The sequence below is a fragment of the Halichoerus grypus genome, chromosome 10 (genome assembly GCF_964656455.1).
Source record: "Halichoerus grypus chromosome 10, mHalGry1.hap1.1, whole genome shotgun sequence".
Lineage (NCBI taxonomy): Eukaryota > Metazoa > Chordata > Mammalia > Carnivora > Phocidae > Halichoerus > Halichoerus grypus.
In genome coordinates, this window is record NC_135721.1 from 89,357,179 (window position 1) to 89,378,940 (window position 21,762).

Consider the following 21,762-nt stretch of genomic DNA (forward strand, 5'->3'; position numbering starts at 1 on the left):
CCATTCTCAGCCCCAGGGACGACGCGTGGCACAAGTACGTGCTCAATAAATATTTGATTTGATATATGACGGGAAGACAGGAACCGTAAGTTTTGTGTCTTCCGGTTCCTTCACCTGCGAATTTGGGGTATTACTACTACCTGGCTTGCCTCCTCGGGGTGTTCCCAGAAGATGATGCTGGAGTAAGGACTGTGAACAGCCAAACCACGTATGGGCACGTCGCTAACAGAAAGCTGCAGCTTTACACTCCCAGGGCAGGCGAGGGAGACTGACTGAGAGGGCACCCGCGCCCCTGCTCGCCCCTCCCGGGCCCGCACGCCCCCGCCCACACGGCGCCCGCACGCCCCGCCCACCCGGCCCCCCCACTCGGGTTGGGCCCGCGGCGCCCGGCGCAGGGAGGACAAGGAGGCGGCGCTTGGACGCTGCATGAGCGTGGCGTCGGGGCCTCCAGACACAAAGAGCGGCCGGCGGGACGAGTCGTGGGTTCCCCGCGCACGCACCAGCGCCCTTGGCTTGCGACCCTGTACCCCGCGCGCGAGGGAGACCCCAGGCGCCCACAGCCCAGGTGAGCGGGGCTGGGGCGGGGCTGCAGGGCCCGCCCCTCCGCCGCACGTGCGGCGGGCCCGGGCGCGCTCCCACCGGGTGGGGCAGCGGAGGAGAAAGGCTCGCTGTCTCCCGGGCTGCGCCCCAGGCAGTAGGCAGGTGGGGACCAGGGGGGGCCGGGGCCCTGCGACTGTGGGCGCGGCGGGATCGTGGGGCGAACCCCGCGACACCCCCCCGCTCTCGCCTCGACTCCCGGGACCGGCTCCTGCGCGGGTTCCGTGTCCTCCCTTCGCCTCCGGGTATGGGACCCCGGGTTCGGTAAGCCTGACGTGCTGGCCGCTTTTTTCCGTCACCCCGGAAGGCGGAGGGGGGCGGCGGGAGGTCACTTTAAAAGAACGTGTCCCGCGGGAATCCAGCTCCTCCACCAAACCTTTGAAAACCAGGTCCTACAGTCGCTGCCGTTTCCGCAGTGTGCGTGGTCCTCGCAACGAGTTTGCAGCTTTCTGGCCCCTCTGCTGAGTTGGACGCTAAACTCCCGGCGTGCTATCAGGATCGGGCGAGGGCTGTGGTCCTCACTGATGACGCGGAGGTTAAATCGTGGGTCGAGCATGAGCCGAGGCCGCTGACTTTGTTCCAGGGACGCCGCAGCTGCCAGGCACCCGGGCTCCTGGATCGCCCACGGTGCCAGGTCCCTCGGCCTCCCCCTTCACCCGCAGAGCGCGAGGCCGGGTTCCTCTGAGCAGGCCACTTAATCCACAGAATGTTAAGATTGCATCCCTCCGTATAAAACTTTTTAGGATGTACCTGCTTCCTTTGGTTGTATCACGAGTTTGCACTTGGGAAAATTGTTTGAAATAATATGCTACTCTCAGGGACTAAAAATAGTCTGTTGCAAGTTTTATATGTTGTACTAGTTGTTCAGCAGGATCATCCCTTTCCTCCCATCGGTGGGCTCAGTCACAAATCCCACGTAGGAGTCTGTCCAGTTTCTTTGGGTGTTTCACACTCATAAATCATGCTCTGGAGACTTAGGCCAAGCCATCCAACAGTGGGGGGGGGGGCGCGCGGGTGTCAGGGCAAGAACTGTGGAGCTGGAGGGCTTGGAGAAGGTCAAGTGATGCTTAAGGTTTCGCACTGTCAAATAGGAGGGAGGGATTATGGGTGACCTTGTGTTTTTCTTAGAGGCCTTTACTGGGATTTCCAAGTTTTCCACATTGGACTTAGAATACATTTCAAAGCAGAAAATTAAAAAACAAAAAAAGGTAGTTAAAACTAATTTGTTAAACAGAACACTGAGCAGTCTCACAGTTTTATGAACTGTGTGCAAGAGTCTGTATATTAAAGAAAAGTGCTAAGGCCGTTAGATAAGTAGTGTACCACCATGCTGTCCCTTTTCTGTTTGATTTATATTTGTATTAGTGGCTTAAACTATTACAGATTGAACTAGTCTGTACTAGCAAATAAAAATGGGTCTTGTGTGTTTATATATAGTTCAGATTCAATAAGAAATAGAGGATAAACATTTTTGCAGAATGAGGAAATAACAAGCCTTCTCCAAAGAACTGGAACTTGAGATAACATTTAACACCATCAAATTAGAAACAGAACATTTTATAGAGCAAAAGGTAGGGTTTCAGCATTTTTTCAGTTGAGGACTTTATATAATCTTTGATGGAAAACTTTTTTTTTTTCCTCTAACCCTTATTTATCTTCATACATTGTGGTTTACAGGGCTGCTCAGAGATGGGTGAACTGACAGTCATTTGCTAATAGCATGTTGGAAATCCCTTAGTGTTAGTGTGTCCTTTGTTCTGGTCCTTAGTCCTCATGAACATTTGGTGGTAGAAAATAGAGTAACAGAAGAGTTGCAAAGTTCTAACTGTAAGTTTTCAAAGTATTCAGATCCTGCCCTTTTATGGTGAGTGGTTTTAAGTACTGGTTGGTGGGGGCTCCTTTTTTGGGGAAGATGGCATATGCGGTGTTTGAAATTTGGACATGTGAGAGATCCCTCTGACCATATTCTTTCTACCTTGGACACTTACCTCTGGATTTTACCAGGAGCAGGCGGCTGCTAGATCTCTCTCTCCTTGCCTGGCTCAAGAAAGGACTAGAATAAGGAGGCAGAAACACAGTGTCCTGGTCTCACACCTTGAGCTGGAAGTTTCAGAGGGGCAGTCAGGGGCATGGTGTGGAACAGTGCCCTCTGACCTGGAGGGGCAACTCCAGGGCCACAGCCCCTTTGCTCTCAATTCTGTGGTCATTTTGTAAAAGGTTGAATGGCAGTGGCTGTAACTAGACTTAAGATTTGGGCTTAGCTGAGACCTTGGCTTCAAGTACAAATTAAGAATTCAGGCTCAAGGCCAGAGATTTGGTTAATCACAAGCAGGAAGCCAAAACTTTGGGTCAGATTCTACCTGGAGCTATTTGGAGGGCTGCAGTAGCAGAAGGCTTTCCTCCCCCCATCCTTAGGGTAACCTTGAGCCTCCTGGTGAGACTTTTCCACCAAAGGATTTTGAATGTTGCTTTCTGTGAACACAGGAATGGAGGAGTCTTTTGGACGGTGTTCTGTGTTTTTAAAATCTTGGTGAAGTTAGAGCATGTAGCTGGCGCTTCCTGGTTGTACTCATCTGTTTCCCTCAACCCCGGATTGTCCTTCCTTAAACTTCAACATAATGGCTTCTTGTTTCTCAAAGACTGGTACAAGGTCTCCCTTGAGTTGAAATCATTTGTTTCTCAAATAAACCAACACCCTCTAGGTAATTCTAATGCACTCAAGTTTGAGAAGCGCTGGTATATGCCAGCTTTTGTGCATTGACTTATTTTGTATTTCTTTTTTTTTTTCAAAGATTTTATTTATTTATTTGAGAGAGAGAGGGACAGAGTTAAGACTAGAAGCAGAGAGGAAGGGAGAAGCAGGCTCCCTGCGCGCCAGGGAGCCTGACAAGGGGCTCGATCCCAGGACCCTGGGATCATGACCTGAGCCGAAGCCTTACCTGAATGAGCCACCCAGGCGCCCCAACTTATTTTGTATTTCATAAGAGGAAACCAGCAGATCCTTTAATGATGTGACACAGGCTCTTATAACCCAGTTATTTTATTTTGGGATCTGCTTTGTTAATAAGTTAAAATTTTGGTGTGTTGGGAGTTTGTCAAAGTGAACATCATTTATTGTTACTGTTAAAGATCTGAAGGGAAATCATTCTTCCCAATGTCCAGTTTTTTTAAGTTTTCAGTTAAGAATTTTACATTTGTGGATGTCTATCAGTTGGGATATTTTTAGCTACCAGTGCTGGAAAACCCAACTCAGTCTTGGCTTAAACAGAAAGGAAGTCCAGAAGGAAAGTATAGCACTTCAGGATGGGTTGTTCCAGCGGCTGAACCAGTATTTGGGGGCCCAGGCTGCCCCTTTTTCTCACATTGTCATGTTGGTGGTAGCTGTTTCACATCTGGAGGAAGAGGGAGGGTGGCTTCTGTGACTCTAAGAATGAGGAGTAACACACCCAGTGGCCTCTGCGTCTTTGGCTTCTGGGCCATTGAATCAGTCACCAGCTGGAAGGGGGCCTACCCCACCTTGGTCTGTGATAGGCTCCACACTTCCCTGCATCTACTCCATGGAGGCAGGGTGCATGGGGGCTGTGGGAGCGCAGGCTTTGGGTACCTGGTCACTAGAGGGCTGTGTGGCTCACCACACAGGTGGAGTGCGTCCCCTGGGCCCTCTGTATGGCTTGTGCGCTCTCTATGCTGGTTGTCAGAAATGGAGCCCTTGTCTCTTGGTGATTTTATTTTATTTATTTTTTTAATTTTTTAAACTTTTGAAATTTTTTTGATGATTTGTTTTTAAATTGTGCACTCACTCTGTTCTCTGCTTTTGGTAAATTCGTCCATGTAGTGCTCATAGTGAGTCTCCTGCACCAGGGCATGCTCTTGTCCCCATCCCGAAGATGGGGTTATGCTCAGAATCCTGTGGCACCAGGATCTGGATAGGCTCTCTGCAGATCCTATGCCTCCTAGCATGTGGGATTTCTACCATATATCACTGCCTCAGCGACTAGATCATTTCTGTACATTAAAAAGAAAGTCAGGAGTTTTCAGTGCTGATAAAAAGTTGTGACTTACACAATCTGTCTAGATGTGTAAAGTGAGTGAGAGGTAAGGGAATCGGCAACTCAAATTCCATGTTAAGCATAATTGTGCTTTGCATTGGTAGACGTCATGGGTGTGCATGCCCAAGGAAATAACATTAAAAAGATGAGTCTGATGTTGGGATTGGGGCTGTAGCCTCTGCCAGCCATCCTGTGGTCCTGCCAGGGCAACCTCCTAGGAGTGCCATTCACACCGGGGGCCTGTGGGGTCTCCCTCAGGGTCACAGATGGCATCAGACCATAAACATAAGAACCAACATCAACTAATGTAATTAAACCGTCACTGATTTGGGGCTTAGCTTAAGGGCACAGGAATTTCATAAACAGTTACACATTATTTAAAAATCAATAGAGTGGTCTGCTCAGTCAGACTTTGACAGCAGGTTGCCATACCCTAGGGCGAGCTCAAGCTATCTACAACATCTTTACCTGCCCTGGCTCTACTCAGGTGGCCCGAGGAGGGAGGGGCTAGTATTGCCAGTCCATGTGGCCTCCAGGCTTTTGGCTGTGTTCACGAACATGGACAAAACTGGGCAAGAGTGGGCAGTACCACCCAGTCCCCAGCCGGGGAGAGACTACAGGACAGATGAGCCTCCTCCCTGCACTCAGGGCGCTGTGTGTCCCCATGTGGATGGGGGAAAAACTGAGTTCATTCTCCCCATGATAACAGGGAAGGTAGTACCTTCTGCCCCAAGGAAGCCAATTCCTAAGGGCTGACTGTAGCTCAGCCAGTTAGTTCCCTGGGTTCAGCTGACTGATTTTGTGGTCTGACTTCAGTGAGGTCACCACTCCCCAAGGACCTAAATAAAGGGAAGTAACAGAGTGAGTTTGCCTTCTGACTTGGCCAGAAACTTAGATGCCCAATTTCTAAACCCCACGATCTATATTAGTGGCCTGTTGTCACTGCCAGTAGCACTCCTCAGAAAACTGCTTCAAATAGGATGCTTGCAGGAGTCCTGCCTAACTCAAACTTAGCCAGGCCTGCTCTGTGGCAAAAATGCTTAAAATGAAGCAGTTCTTGACACATTTTAAATTCTTTTTGAATTTTTATTATTTCACATTGTACACATAAAGTAAGACATTATTGTTTGTAGATTTTACTACTGAAAATCCTCGTAATTCGGGGCTCCTGGGTGGTTTAGTCAGTTGAACATCTGATTCTTGATTTTGGCTCAGGTCATGATCTCGGGGTCCTGGGATCAAACACTGATCCGGCTCCGTGCTCAGCAGAGAATCTGCTTGAAATTCTCTCTCCCTCTGACACCCCCCCGCCACATGCCTGCACTCTCTAAATAAATAAATAAATAAATATAATCTTTTTTTGATTTTATTTATTGGGGCGCCTGGGTGGCTCAGTTGTTAAGCGTCTGCCTTTGGCTCAGGTCATGATCCCAGGGTCCTGGGATCAAGCCCCATATTGGGCTCCCTGCTCGTCAGGAAGCCTGCTTCTCCCTCTCCTATTCCCTCTGCTTGTGTTCCTGCTCTTGCTGTCTTTCTCTCTGTCAAATAAATAAATAAAATCTTTAAAAAGAAAAAGATTTTATTTATTCATTTGAGAGAGAGAGAGAGAATGGCAGTGGGGAGGGGTGAAGGGAGAGGGAGAAGCAGGCTCCCTGCTGAGCAAGGAGCCCAATGCAGGGCTCGATCCCAGGACCCTGAGATCATGACCTGAACCAAAGGCAGATGTTTAACTGACTGAGCCACCCAGGCGCCCCTAGGTAAATAAAATCTTTAAAAAATATTCTCATAATTCACATTCTTATAAAAGGTAATTGCCCTGCTGTGGATGCCATCCTAACTAAGTGATCAAAGTTAAGGTCACCTGTAAAGAGACATCACTGGGCCTTCTTGATGAGAGGTACCGAGAAGGACACTACCTCACCCACCTCACCCTGAGGGTATTCCCCCCATAACCTGACTTTCTGTGTGGAGACATCAGACAAACTCCCGTTTGTGTGATGTTCTACAGAGTAACTAACTGACCTTTGTACTCTTCAAACATTTCAAGGTCAAGAAACACAAAGACTGAGGAACTATTCTAGTTGAAAGAGGACTAAAGGGACCTGACACCTGTATATGCTACTTGACCCTGGAATGGAGCCAAGAAGGGGGTAGAAGAGCTATAAAGGACATTATTGGGACAGTGGACAAAATTTGAATGTGAATGATGGAATAGACAATAGTATAATATCAGTGTCACATTTCCTGAGGTTGATCATTCTGTTGTCACCATGTCCTTGAGTTTGGTAAGTACATACTGAGATATTTAGAGAGAGGAGGGCACAAAGTATGAAACAAAGTGGGGAGAGAAACTGATACAATGCGCATGATGAATGGGGCAAAGTGAAAACAATTGGTGAAGCTCCCTGGGTAAAGGTATTTGGGAATTCTTTGTACTGTTTTTGCAACTTTTCTATAAACTTGAAATTATATCAGAATAAAAAGTTACAAAAACAGATGTCTACTCTGTATTCACTGCAATCTAAATACCTTTTTTCCCCCCATGTTACAATGTCTCTGAATTTGGGATGCATCTTGCAATCCATGCTATTTTAGTATTGTGTCAGATTTTAACAACAGTTTTTCTTTTTTAGTCATTGGTTTTAGAATCAGTGGCATCTTGGATTTGATGAACTGTGGTATTTTCTCTGGCTTTGTTGTCTGAAGAGGTGGGAAAAAAGACAGTCCTTCCAATAGTTTCCTGTGTATAGCATTTTCGTTCCCTAATGCTTCAGAGTAGGCCAGACATCCAGCTGCCTTTGCTCATTCCCCTTCCGTGCCTCATAGCTATTTCAAACTCAACACATTCCAGCTGGATTTCTGTCTTCACCTCCAGCACTCCAAACTGCTCTTCCTTTGTGTTTCCTGTCTCAGGGAGTGGAAACCTGATTTTTAGCCAATGATGGCCTAGGAATGACCCCATTGGAAGAGTGTATGAGGGAGATGAGTCGGTGTGAGGCCCTCGCCCAGTCTCGCCTCAGGACAGATACTAGTTTTAGTGCTGCCCATTTCTTGAAGTGTCTTTGGGCTCCAAATGTTTGTGCCTCGTTTTCTCCATTTGTTAAGTGAGAATGGCTTCCCAAGTCTATTAAGATAATGGACGAGACAACTTAAGGTACAATAAAACTCTGAAATTCTGTGACTTAAAATGGGAGAGCGTTTTAAAAAGACTCTTACAAAGAGCTGATTCCCATTAGGCAGACAACCCTGAGCTCATAGGTCAGTGAAGGACAGGTGTGTGGCCAGGCTCCTGCTTCTTGACTCCTAGCACTTGCTCCCAGATTTCTTTCCTGTTCTGGGTCTAGTTCTGGGGTGAGTCAAGGTGGGGTTGATTTGTACACTGGATGCTCAAAGGGACTGCCGGGCACAGGTGCGTTTCATAGAACTTGAAGTAGCCTGGTGCTCCTGAGCTCCTCTCTGCACTGGGGCCACCAGTCACTGCAATGTTGGAAACTTCTGTGGCAGTGCGTCAAGTCTCATGAGCTCTTGAGCCTCCTGTGTGTCAGACTTGAAAAGGGTTCCATCCCAAGTGTTATTTTGCATCAGTCCAGGATTACAACGTTTTATTTTAGTTTATTTTGTTTGGCATGGACTTCAAGCAACTGCAATAGCAAAATACGGTGATTTCCCCAGGGCCTGGTTCTTGGACTGCCGTGTTTCATCTACATTGAAGATTATTAGCTCTTGGCAATTCTGAATCTGCTTTATGGCCATTGAGTTGTTGCTGTTGACACTGACCTTCACAGCAGGCTCATTCTTTAGAAGTAGAAACCCAAAATCTTCAACCCACTGTTGGATTCTGTGGACTTTTTTTTTCCCTTAAGGTTTGTTTTTTTTTTTAATTTTATTTTATTATGTTATGTCACCATACATTACATTATTGGTTTTTGATGTAGTGTTCCATGATTCATTGTTTACGTATAACACCAGTGCTGCATTCAATACGTGCCCTCTTTAATATCCATCACCAAGCTAACCCATCCCCCCACCCCCCTCCCCTCTAGAACCCTCAGTTTGTTTCTCAGAGTGTCTGTGGACTTTTAAATATGTGTAGAGAGGGGGGAAAGATGGCGGAGGAGTAGGGGACCCTATTTCAACTGGTCCCCAGAATTGAGCTGGATATCTACCAGACCCCTCTGAGCACCCACGAAACCAGCCTGAGATGTAAGAAGATCTGGATCTCTACAAACAGAATATCGCAGGCGGTTGGTTTTTGTTTTTTTATAAGATTTTATTTATTTATTTGAGACAGAGAATGAGATAGAGCATGAGAGGGGGGAGGGTCAGAAGGAGAAGCAGACTCCCTGCTGAGCAGGGAACCCGATGCGGGACTCGATCCCGGGACTCCAGGATCATGACCTGAGCCAAAAGCAGTCGCTTAACCAACTGAGCCACCCAGGCGCCCAGGCGGTTGGTTTTGAGGTACAAAGCAGGGAGCCGTGATTCCACGGGCAGATATCGGAGGATAAATGGCAGTGGGAGGGTGCCTGGCAGTGGGGATCCTACACCGCCAGTGAGCGACAGCCTCACGTGCTGTGGACGGGCACAGACTCGCAGACCGGTAGCAGCGGGGAAAGGACTTTAGGGCAGCCCCAGGGGTGGAAACCCAGAGCGGCAGGGTCGCGCCTGCGAACTGCAGCCCCCGGGATGGAAACCCAGAGCGGCGGAGTTGCCCGCGCGTGAACTGGGAGCGGCTGGCGGTTTTAGAAGCACAAAGGGCAGAGACGTGCCCCGACCTGGAGGCAGGACTGGGGGCGCTGTGGAGGGGCTCACAACCCAGGATGCTGCAGTTTATAGCAGCACGGACAGAAAATGGAGACAGTGTGGCCTGGAGAGCTCACTGAAGAACAGACTGTGATCTCTCTGCTCTGAGGCAGAGGGTTGGACACGGTCTCTTCTGCTCTGACTCTCAGAAGAGATGCGGAAAGCCGCCAGGGAAAGGCGCCAGAGAACAAAAGCCCCCAAAACTGATTCCCACTGAGCCCATCCCCCGCCACAGGGGCGCAGGGCAACTCCGCCCAAACAGGGTTGCTTGAGTAACAGCGTGGCAGACCCCTCCCGCAGAAGACAGGCTGGGAAAACAAGAGGCCAGCAACCCTAAGGTCCCAAGAAAACAGGTGCACCTTGCTTGGGTTCTGGTCAATAATTTCGACTCTATACATTCCCTCAAACACCCATCAACAGAATGACTAGGAGGAGGAGCCCCCAAAATAGAAAAGACTCAGAGATTATGACTTATGCTGCAGATTTACAAATGGATGCAGATATAACCAAGATGTCAGAGATGGAATTCAGGCTAGCAATTGTGAAGACAATGGCTAGAATGGGGAAATCAATTAATGGCAACATAGAGTCTCTAAGGGCAGAAATGAAAGGTGAATTGGCAGAACTTAAAAATGCTATCAATGAGATCCAATCTAATCTAGATAATCTAACAGCTAGGGTAACTGAGGCAGAAGAGAGAATAAGCGACCTGGAAGACAATATAATAGATAAAAAGGGAAAAGAGGAGGCCAGGGAAAAACAACTCAGAATCCATGAAAATAGAATCAGAGAAATAAGTGACACCATGAAGCGTTCCAATGTCAGAATCATTGGAATCCCGGAGGGAGTGGAGAGAGAGAGAGGACTAGAAGATGTATTTGAGCAAATCGTAGCTGAGAACTTCCCTAATCAGGGAATGAAACAAACATTCGTGTCCTAGAGGCAGAGAGGACCCCTCCCGAGATCAAGGAAAACAGGCCAACACCCCGGCATGTAATAATAAAACTCGCAAATCTTAGAACCAAGGAAACCATCTTAAGGGCAGTTAGGGGGAAGAGATTCCTTATGTACAGAGGAAGGAACATCAGAATAACATCAGACCTATCCACAGAGACCTGGCAAGCCAGAAAGGCCTGGCAAGACCTATTCAGGGTACTAAATGAGAAGAACATGCAGCCAAGAATACTTTTTCCGGCAAGGCTTTCATTTAGAATGGATGGAGAGATGCAGAGCTTCCACGACTGGCAGAAACTGAAAGAATATGTGACCACCAAGCTGGCCCTGCAAGAAATATTAAGGGGGTTTCTATAAAAGGAGAAAGACCCCAAGAGTGATATACAACAAAAATTTACAGGGACAATCTATAGAAACAATGTCTTCACAGGCAACATGATGACAATTAATTCATATCTTTCAATAATCACTCTCAATATGAATGGCCTAAACAAACGCTCCCATAAAATGGCACAGGGTTGCAGATTGGATAAAAAGACAGGACCCATCCATATGCTGTCTACAAGAGACTCATTTTGAACCTAAAGATACATCCAGACAAAGTGAAGGGATGGAGATCCATCATCCATGCCAGCGGACCTCAAAAGAAAGCTGGGGTAGCAATTCTTGTATCAGACAAATTAGATTTTAAACTAAAGTCTGTAATAAGAGACACAGAAGGACACTATATCATTCTTAAAGGGTCTATCCAACAAGAAGATCTAACAATTGTAAATATCTATGCCCCCAACATGGGAGCAGCCATCTATATAAGCCAACTGTTAACCAAATAAAGAGTCATATTGATAACAATACGTTAATTGTAGGAGACCTCAATACTCCACTCTCAGCAATGGACAGATCATCTAAGCAGAAAATCAACAAGGAAACAAGAGCCTTGAATGATACATTGGACCAGATGGACCTCATAGATATTTACAGAACATTCCACACTAAAACAACAGAATACTCATTCTTCTCGAGCGCACATGGAACTTTCTCCAGAATAGACCATATACTGGGTCACAAATCAGGTCTCAACTGATACCAAAAGATTGAGATCATTCCCGGCATATTCTCAGACCACAATGCTCTAAAACTGGAACTCAATCACAAGAAAAAATTTGGCAGAAATTCAAACACTTGGAAGCTAAAGACCACTGTGCTCAAGAATGTTTGGGTCAACCAGGAAATCAAAGAAGAACTTAAACAATTCATGGAAATCAATGAGAACGAAAACACATCGGTCCAAAACCTATGGGATACTGTAAAGGCGGTCCTAAGAGGGAAATACATAGCCATCCAAGCCTCACTCAAAAAAATAGAAAAATCCGAATTCACCAACTAACTCTACACCTTAAAGAACTAGAGAAAAAGCAACAAACGATGCCTAAGCCATGCATTAGAGGAGAAATAATTAAAATTAGAGCAGAAATCAATGAATTAGAAACCAGAAACACAGTAGATCAGATCAACGAAACTGGAAGTTGGTTCTTTGAAAGAATTAATAAGATTGATAAACCACTGGCCAAACTTATCCAAAAGAAAAGAGAAAGGACCCAAATTAATAAAATTATGAATGAAAGGGGAGAGATCACGACTAACACCAAGGAAATAGAAACAACTATTAGAAATTATTATCAACAACTATATGCCAATAAACTGAGCAATCTGGATGAAATGGAGGCCTTCCTGGAAACCTATAAGCTGCCAAGACTGAAACAGGAAGAAACTGACAACCTGAATAGGCCAATAACCAGTAACGAGATTGAAGTAGTGATCAAAAACCTCCCCAAAAACAAGAGTCCAGGGCCTGATGGATTCCCTGGGGAATTCTACCAAACATTCAAAGAAGAAATTATACCTATTCTACTGAAGCTGTTTCAAAAAATAGAAACAGAAGGAAAACTTCCAAACTCATTCTATGAGGCCAGCATTACCTTAATCCCCAAACCAGGCAAAGACCCCATCAAAAAGGAGAATTTCAGACCGATATCCCTGATGAATATGGATTCCAAAATCCTCAACAAAATCCTAGCTAATAGGATCCAACAATACATTAAAAGGATCATCCACCACGACCAAGTGGGATTTATCCCCGGGATGCAAGGGTGGTTCAACATTAGCAAATCAATCAATGTGATAGAACACATTAATAAGAGGAGGGAGAAGAACCATATGGTCCTCTCAATTGATCTAGAAAAAGCATTTGACAAAATACAACATCCTTTCCTGATTAAAACTCTCCAGAGTATAGGGATAGAGGGAACATTCCTCAAGTTCATAAAATCCATCTGTGAAAAACCCACACAAATATCATCCTCAATGGGGAAAAGCTGAGAGCCTTTCCCTTGAGATCAGGAACACGTCAAGGGTGCCCACTCTCGCCACTGTTGTTCAACATAGTACTAGAAGTCCTAGCAACAGCAATCAGACAACAAAAAGAAATAAAAGGTATTCAAATTGGCAAAGAAGAAGTCAAACTCTCTCTTTTCGCAGATGACATGATACTTTATGTGGAAAACCCAAAAGACTCCACCCCCAAATTACTAGAACTCATCCAGCAATTCAGTAATGTGGCAGGATATAAAATCAATGCACAGAAATCAGTTGCTTTCTTATACACTGACAACGCAATTGTTGAAAGAGAAATTAGAGAAACGATTCCATTTACAATAGCAGCAAAAACCATAAGATACCTCGGAATTAACCTAACCGAAGAGGTAAAGGATCTATACTCTAGGAACTACGGAACACTCATGAAAGAAATTGAAGAAGACACAAAAAGATGGAAAAACATTCCATGCTCATGGATCAGAAGAATAAACATTGTTAAAATGTCTGTGCTACCCAGAGCAATCTATACCTTCAGTGCCATCCTGATCAAAATTCCAATGGCATTTTTCAAAGTGCTGGAACAAACAATCCTAAAATTTGTATGGAATCAGAAAAGACCCCGAATCGCCAAGGAAATGTTGATAAAGAGAAACAAAGCTGGGGGCATCATGTTGCCCAATTTCAAGCTCTATTACAAAGCTGTGATCACCAAGACAGCATGGTACTGGCACAAAAACAGACATATAGGCCAATGGAACAGAGTAGAGAACCCAGATATGGACCCTCAACTCTATGGTCAAATAATCTTTGACAAAGCAGGAAAAAACATGCAATGGAAAAAAGACAGTCTCTTCAATAAATGGTGCTGGGAAAATTGGACAGCCACATGCAGAAGAATGAAACTCAACCATTCTCTAACACCATTCACAAAGATAAACTCAAAGTGGATGAAAGACCTCAATGTGAGACAGGAATCCATCAAAATCCTAGAGGAGAACATAGGCAATAACCTCTTTGACATCACCCACAGCAACTTCTTTCAAGATACATCTCCAAAAGCTAGTGAAATGAAAGCAAAAATGAACTTTTGGGACTTCAAGATAAAAAGCTCTGCACAGCAAAGGAAACAGTCAACAAAACAAAGAGGCAACCCACAGAATGGGAGAAGATATTTGCAAATGACACTACAGATAAAGGGCTGGTATCCAAGATCTATAAAGAACTTCTCAAACTCAACACCCAAAAAACAAATAATCAAGTCAAAAAGTGGGCAGAAGATATGAAAAGACACTTCTCTGAAGAAGACATACAAATGGCTAACAGACACATGAAAAAAGGTTCATCATCATTAGCCATCAGGGAAATCCAAATCAAAACCACACTGAGATACCACCTTACACCAGTTAGAATGGCCAAAATGGGCAGGGAAAGAAACAACAAATGTTGGAGAGGTTGTGGAGAAAGGGGAACCCTCTTACACTGTTGGTGGGAATGCAAGTTGGTACAGCCACTTTGGAAAACAGTGTGGAGGTTCCTCAAAAATGTAAAAATAGAGCTACCCTATGACCCAGCAATTGTACTACTGGGTATTTACCCCAAAGACACAGATGTAGTGAAAAGAAGGGCCATATGCACCCCAATGTTCATAGCAGCAATGTCCGCAATAGCCAAACTGTGGAAAGAGCCGAGATGCCCTTCAGCAGATGAATGGATAAAGAAGATGTGGTCCATATATACAATGGAATATTACTCAGCCATCAGAAAAGATGAATATCCAACTTTTACATCAACATGGATGGGACTGGAGGAGATTATGCTAAGTGAAATAAGTCAAGCAGAGAAAGTCAATTATCATATGGTTTCACTTATTTGTGGAATATAAGGAATAACATGGAGGACATTAGGAGAAGGAAGGGAAAAATGGGGGGGGGGAATTGGAGGGAGAGATGAACCATGAGAGACTATGGACTCTGAGAAACAAACAGGGTTTTAGAGGGGAGGGGGGAGAGGGGATTGGTTAGCCCAGTGATGGGTATTAAGGAGGGCCCATACTGCATGGAGCACTGGGTGTTATACGAAAACAATGGATCGTGGATCACCACATCAAAAACCAATGATGTATTGTATGGTGACTAACATAATAAAATTTAAAAAATATGTATATTTTAAATGAAAAAAAAATATAGAGAACAGAGAAGATCAACATTTACCTTTATATCTTAATTGCATGTCTGGAATCTCAGATGAGAAAGTTGGGACAATAATGAGGGGGGATTGTCATGGTTTTCTAAATAAATCTTATTGGTTGTGTTATTTTATTCTCTTATTTTCTTTATAGCCAACATGAAACAAAGGTTACACCCTGGTTCTGGTGAAGAGAAGGTATCTCACTGTTTTATAGCAGATGAATAGAAATGGATTGGGATATGGATTGTTTGGTTGAAGTATTGCTTTATAATTTTGGTGACTATTCAAGTTAGTGTTCTTTCCTTATAATTAGGTTTACTAATATAAAATTCTTGTAGAACATTAGGACCTTCCGGTTTGGTTTAGAGCTGGAAGAGACATTGCCCCATATATTCTGGATTTCCGAGTCCTGACTTATAGATGGAAAAACTTTTTTTTTTTTTTTTTTTTAGATTTTATTTATTTGACAGAGCACAAGCAGAGGGAGAGAGAGAGAGAAGCAGGCTCCCTGCTGAGCAAGGAGCCCGATGTGGGACTCGATCCCAGGACACTGGGATCATGACCCAGGCCGAAGGCAGCCGCTTAACCAACTGAGCCACCCAGGCGTCCCAAAACTTTTTTTTTTTTTTTTTAAATATTCAAAACCACTTTGTATGTTTGGATATTATTAGTAGGCATGAGGCAGGATGTAAAGGTTGGTAGTTCTGACTGTGAGTTAGACCTCAGTATGTGTTCATTTACTAGCTCTGTGATTTTGGGCAAATACTTAACCTCTCAGTGCTTCAATATCCTCACCTTTTTTTAAAATTTATTTTTATTATCAACATGTAATATATTACTTGTTTCAGGGGTACAGGTCTGTGATTCATCAGTCTTACAGAGTACACAGCGCTCACTACAACACATACCCTCCCCAGTGTCCATCACCCAGCCACCCTGTCCCTCCCACCCCCCTCCACTCCAGCAACCCTCAGGTTGTTTCCTGAGATTAAGAATCTCTTATGGTTTGTCTCCCTCACTGGTTTCATCTTGTTTCATTTTTTCCTCTCTTCCCCTATGATCCTCTGCTTTGTTTCTCAAATTCCTCATATCGGTGAGCTCATATGATAGTTGTCTTTCTCTGATTGACTTATTTCGCTTAGCATAATACCGTCTAGTTCCATCCACGTCACTGTAAATGGCAAGATTTCATTTTTTGATGGCTGCATAATATTTCATTGTATATATATACCACATCTTTATCCATTCATCTGTTGATGCACATCTAGGCTTTTTCCATAGTTTGGCTATTGTGGACATTGCTGCTATAAACATTGGGGTGCAGGTGCCCCTTTGGATTACTACATTTGTATCTTTGGGGTAAATACCCAGTAGTACAATTGCTGGGTCGTATGGTAGCTCTATTTTCACTTTTTGAGGAACCTCCATACTGTTTTCCAGAGTGGCTGCACCAGCTTGCATTCCCACCAGCAGTGTAGGAGGGTTCCCCTTTCTCCGCATCCTCGCCAACATCTGTTGTTTCTTGACTTGTTAAGGTGTAAGGTGGTATCTCATTGAGGTTTTGATTTGTATTTCCCTGATGCTGAGTGATGTTGAGCACTTTTCCATGTGTCTATTCGTCATTTGGATGTCTTCTTTGCAGAAATGTCTGTTCATGTCTTCTGCCCATTTCTTGATTGGATTATTTGTTCCTTGGGTGTTGAATTTGGTAAGGTCTTTATAGATTTTGGATACTAGCCCTTTATCTGATATGTCATTTGCAAATATCTTCTCCCATTCTGTCGGTTGTCTTTTGGTTTTGTTGAATGTTTCCTTTGCTGTGCAAAAGCTTTTTATCTTGATGTAGTTCATTTTTTGCCCTTGCTTCCCTTGCCTTTGGCGATGTTTATAGGAAGAAGTTGCTGTGCCTGAGGTTGAAGAGGTTGCTGCCCCGTGTTCTCCCCTAGGATTTTGATGGATTCCTGTCTCACATTTAGGTCTTTCATCCATTTTGAGTCTATTTTTGTGTGTGGTGTATGCAAATGGTCCAGAAACAGATTGCTGCATGTGGCTGTCCAATTTTCCCAACACCATTTTTTGAAAAGACTGTCTTTTTTTCCATTGGATATTCTTTCCTGCTTTGTCCAAGGTTAGTTGACCATAGAGTTGAGGGTCAATTTCTGAGTTCTCTATTCTGTTCCATTGATCTATGTGTCTGTTTTTGTGCCAGTACCATGCTGTCTTGATGATTACAGCTTTGTAATAGAGCTTGAAGTCCGGAATTGTGATGCCACCAGCTTTGCTTTTCTTTTTTAACGTTCCTCTGGCTATTTGAGGTCTTTTCTGGTTCCATCAGTATCCTCACCTTTAATATGGGGCTAACAGTGGTGCCTCCTTCACAAGGCTGATAAATTCCTAAGTGGTTAGGAATGTGCCCATTGAATGATGAGCTCAAGAAATAGGTGTTTTGTATTATCACAGGATTATTTGGCAAAAGCAAGCAGCCTACTGAGGGGTCAGAGGTAGAGACCTCTTTCCTGTGGCTCTGACTATGCAGGACTTACACAGCTGGGAGTAGAGTGTTTAGAAAATCTCCTAGTGCCCTTTTCATTTTTCCTCCCTCAACCTTTAAAGTTCACTTGACTGAAATAAAAATAAATAGCAACAGTCATCCCACCAAAAGAAATGTCATAATGGCAAAATATGCAAATACTTAAAAAAATAATAAATTAGGGGGGCGCCTGGGTGGCTCAGATGGTTAAGCATCTGCCTTCGGCTCAGGTCATGATCCCAGGGTCCTGGGATCAAGCCCTGCGTCAGGCTCCCTGCTCAGCAGGGAGCCTGCTTCTCCCCCTCCCTTTGCTTCTCCCCCTGCTCATGTTCTCTCTCTCTCTCCCTGTATATCTCTGTGTCTCAAATGAATAAATAAAAAAATCTTTAAAAAAAAACAAACAAAACCCCAAAAAATAATAAATTAGGTACTTAAAGGAAAAGAATGTATTAACCAAGACCTTATTACCCTCCAGGTTCTGTGCTCATTTCCTGCAGTGTGTATTTTGTGGAGTTGAAATGGGAGCGTGTGCTAGATTTCTGCTTTGTTCTACTAATTTCAGGTTTTTTTTTTTTTTTCCCATTCCCCACTCCCAACATCACTGGTGTCAGCAGTCTAACATATGCTTTGATTGGGATGTCATCTCTGCAGTAATTTCAGGTTTGTCTTTTTTTAATGGACAAGTGTTTGTGTGTTGATGGAGTTTACAGCCTTGTCTGTTGATATATACCATGGTGTGTTGTGTTTCCCTTTTGTTAGGCTTTTGATTTTGTTCTGAGCAGTTAGCGATTTTCAACTAACATTCTATGAAGAATTACAGTCTTCCTGTTTTCTTTCTCTGTGGATATAAAATGTATGCATCTTCCTTCTTTCTTATAGCCCTGCCAGATGCTTACCATTGCCCACTCACATTGCACGTGGGTGGGTGTGCAGTGGGATCTCTGATCAGAACTTCCCCACTGGCTCCTCTGTGTTGGGGGGTGCGGGAGGGTCAGCCCTTGACCCTGGTGTGCCAGACAGATGGAATCATGTCACCTATGCCCTGGTGTGAAAAAGTCTTAAATTGTTTTAATTTGGGTTTCTTTACTGAAAAGCAAGACTGTGCCTATTCAATGTTTGCTTATTTTTTTTAATGAAAAGCAAGATTGTGCCCTTAGGTGATCATCCTCTTTTTCTGGATCTCTTGACCACATTGTTCTTCCCAGAGTGAGAATGCTGAAGCAAGCAGCAGCATGCTCCTTCTGCTCACCTCTTGGTCTGTATTTGCTAATAATGTATTAACAGGGAGGTTTCACAGTAGCATGCAAGGAACAGCCACTCGCTCAGCTTCTCACACATTTTAGAAAAGAAAAAAAAGTTAGTATTCATACAAATTGTTCCACCTGGTGAACTGATAAAGCTCCGGGTGGTTCTGTGACCAGTAATAATATTTCTCAAATGGTAAGGGTTGTGGGAGCTCACATTCCCGGATGTGAGTTGCGCAACAGCATTCAGGAAAGAGTCTGTGCTGCTTGCCTCCCTCCTTGCCCTAGCGCCAGCGCTCGAGAAGTTGAGGTTACTAGTCCTCAGTGCCTGTTTGTCTCTCTCGAGATCTATGTGCACCCACATCTCCCCTCTCCTTCACAGTGGCCTCCCGGGAGGAGGTGACCCACCTAGCTCCATTTGTCGCAGACGGGCTGCAGCCGTTGGATGGGAGGGAGATTGCAGCTTCACAGATCAGCATTCCACACCGTTGCTGCTCAGACGGGAGTGAGGTTGAGACCCTTTGGGAAGTTAGTGATCACAGGCCCTCAGAGGTAAACTGAAACTATTTTATTCAATAAAACTAGGTATAAATGCCTTAGCATTTATAAACCTGCAGCAGGATAATTAACTGAAATTCAGTACGTGTTCTGTTCTCTTTTTTCAATTCCAAGACAGCAGCTGGACTTTGGTGTTCCCTTGCCTTCAGGGGGCTTTATGTTACAGGGCTGAAGGCAGAAGTTTCTGGAAAATGATCTCATTCCCCTTAAAAAAATCACATATGCTAAAATTGACTTTGTGTGTGTGTGTTTGTGTGTATGTGTATGGTTCTGAGAGTTGAAACACACATATAGATTTGTAACTGTCACAACAATGAGAATACAGAACAGTTCCATCACCCAAAAAAACACTCTTGCTACCCCTTTGTAGTCCTAAATCCTGCCCACCTGTTTGCTCACCCTGTAGTTCTACCTTTTCCAGAATGTCATATCCGTGGAATCTTAGAGCATGTGACCTTTCCAAACTGGCTTCTCTCAGTATTTGTGGTGTTGACTGTATTAGCAATTTGTTCCTTTTATTGATGAGTAGCATTCAAGGTGAGGATGGATGTCAATCCATTTACCAGTTGGAGGATGTTAGGATATTTTCCAGTTTTTGCCAGTTGTGAATACAGCTGCTACAAACATTTGTCATACAAGTTTTGTGTAAACATGTTTTTGCTTTTTCTAGGGTAAATACCAAGGTATGGGGTTGCTGAGTCACACACTAAGTCTCTATTTAATTTGGAACTGCTTTCTTTTCAGAGTGGCTCTACCGTTTTGCATTTCCAGCAGCAATGTATGAGAGTTTAATTTGTTCTCCTTGTCAGTTCCTGGTATTGGAATTTCTTAAAAATTTTAATGTTAGCTATTCTAATAGACCTATAGTGGTATCTCATTACAGTTTTAATTTGCATTTCCCTAGTGGTGAATGATGTTAAACATCTTTTCATGCGCTAATTTCCGTCCCTTTGTTTTCTCTGGAAGTGTGTCAGTTCTAGTGTTTTGCAAGTTTCTTTTTAATTGGGTTGTTTTCTAACTGTTCAGGTTTTTTTCTCTAACTGTTCAGTTTTAATAATTCTTTATATATTCTCTATGCAAACCCTTTGTGGGATATGTGGTTTGCAAAGATTTCTTCACAGTTTGTGGCTTGTCTTTTCATTCTCTGAGCAGCGCCTTTCATACAGCAAAAAGTTTTAATTTTGCTGAAATCCAGTTTATTGATGTGCCTTGTATAGATTTTACTTTTTGTGTCTTATTTTAAAAAGTCCAAGCCATAATGATTTCCACCTATGTTTTCTTCTAAAAGTGCTGTACTTTCATATTTTATGTTTAGAGTGATGATAAATTTTGAGTTAAGGGATGCCTGGGTGGCTCAGTCAATTAAGCATCCACCTTCTGCTTAGGTCATGATCTCAAGACCTGGGATGGAGCCCCATTTGGCTCCCTGCTCAACAGGCAGTCTGCTTCTCCCTCTCCCTCTGCCTCTCCCCCTGACTTGTGCTCAGCTGCACTCTCTCTCTCTCTCTTGCTCTCATATAAATAAATAAATCTTTAAAACAATTTTTTTTTGAGTTAAGTTTTGTGCTGGGTATGAGGTTTACATTGAAGGGTTTTTTTTTTTTCCCTTTGCATGTGGATTGTTCCAACACCATTTATTGAAAAGAATATTCTTACTCCATCAAATTCTTTTGCAATTTTGTCAGAGATCAAATGGCCGTATTTGTGAGTCTGTTAGTGAATTCTCTGGAATCTATTTCATTGACGTATGTGTGTTATGTTTATCCCTTCACCAATACCAAACTGTCTTAATAATAGAGATTTAAAGTAACTCTTCTTTTTTCCTTTTTTTTTTTTTTTTTTACTTAAATTCAGTTAGCCAATATATCGTCATTAGTTTCAAATGTAGAGTTCAGTTATTCATCAGTTGCATATAACACCCAGTGCTCATCATTATCACATGCCCTCCTTAACGCACATCACCCGATTAACCCATTCCCCCAACCAACTCTCCTCCAGCAACCCTCAGTTTGTTTCCTATAGTTAAGAGTGTCTCATGGTTTGTCTCCCTCTCTGATTTCTTCCCATTCAGTTTTCCCTCCCTTCCCCAATGGTTCTCTGCTCTGTTTCTCATATTCCACATATGAGTGAAACCCCATGATAATGGTCTTTCTCTGCTTGACTTATTTCACTTAGCATAATCCCCTCCAGTTCCATCCATGTCGATGTAAATGGCAGGTATTCATCCCTTCTGATGGTTGAGTAATGTCCCATTGCATATATGAAACACATCTTCTTATCCACTCATCTATTAAAGGACATCTGGGCTCTTTCCATAGTTTGGCAACTGTGGACATTGCTGCTATAAACATTGGGGTGCAGGTGCCCCTTTCGATCACTACATTGTATATTTGGGGTAAATACCTAGTAGTGCAATTGCTGGGTCGTAGGGTAGCTCTATTTTTAACTTCTTGAGGAACCTCCA

General features: G+C 43.8%; 1 protein-coding gene and 1 non-coding gene across 6 annotated transcripts in view; one reads left to right on the top strand and one right to left on the bottom strand.

Moving 5' to 3' along the window:
- The first annotated feature begins 256 nt into the window (after positions 1-256).
- NINL (ninein like) overlaps positions 257-21,762 on the top strand; it is a 171,731-nt gene continuing 150,225 nt past the window's right edge. For 4 of the 5 annotated variants that reach the window (XM_078056821.1, XM_078056823.1, XM_036110029.2 and 1 more), the window contains exon 1: positions 257-565. In XM_078056821.1, coding sequence (XP_077912947.1) covers positions 427-565 — 139 coding nt within the window. In that variant the 5' untranslated portion in view covers positions 257-426. Of the gene's footprint in view, positions 566-19,122; positions 19,293-21,762 lie in introns of all 5 variants that reach the window. The other variant, XM_078056822.1, reaches the window with a different exon arrangement.
- LOC118547017 (small nucleolar RNA SNORD104) lies at positions 18,085-18,145 on the bottom strand. Its single transcript, XR_004922894.1, has one exon. It is a non-coding gene; the product is annotated as a small nucleolar RNA SNORD104 (small nucleolar RNA).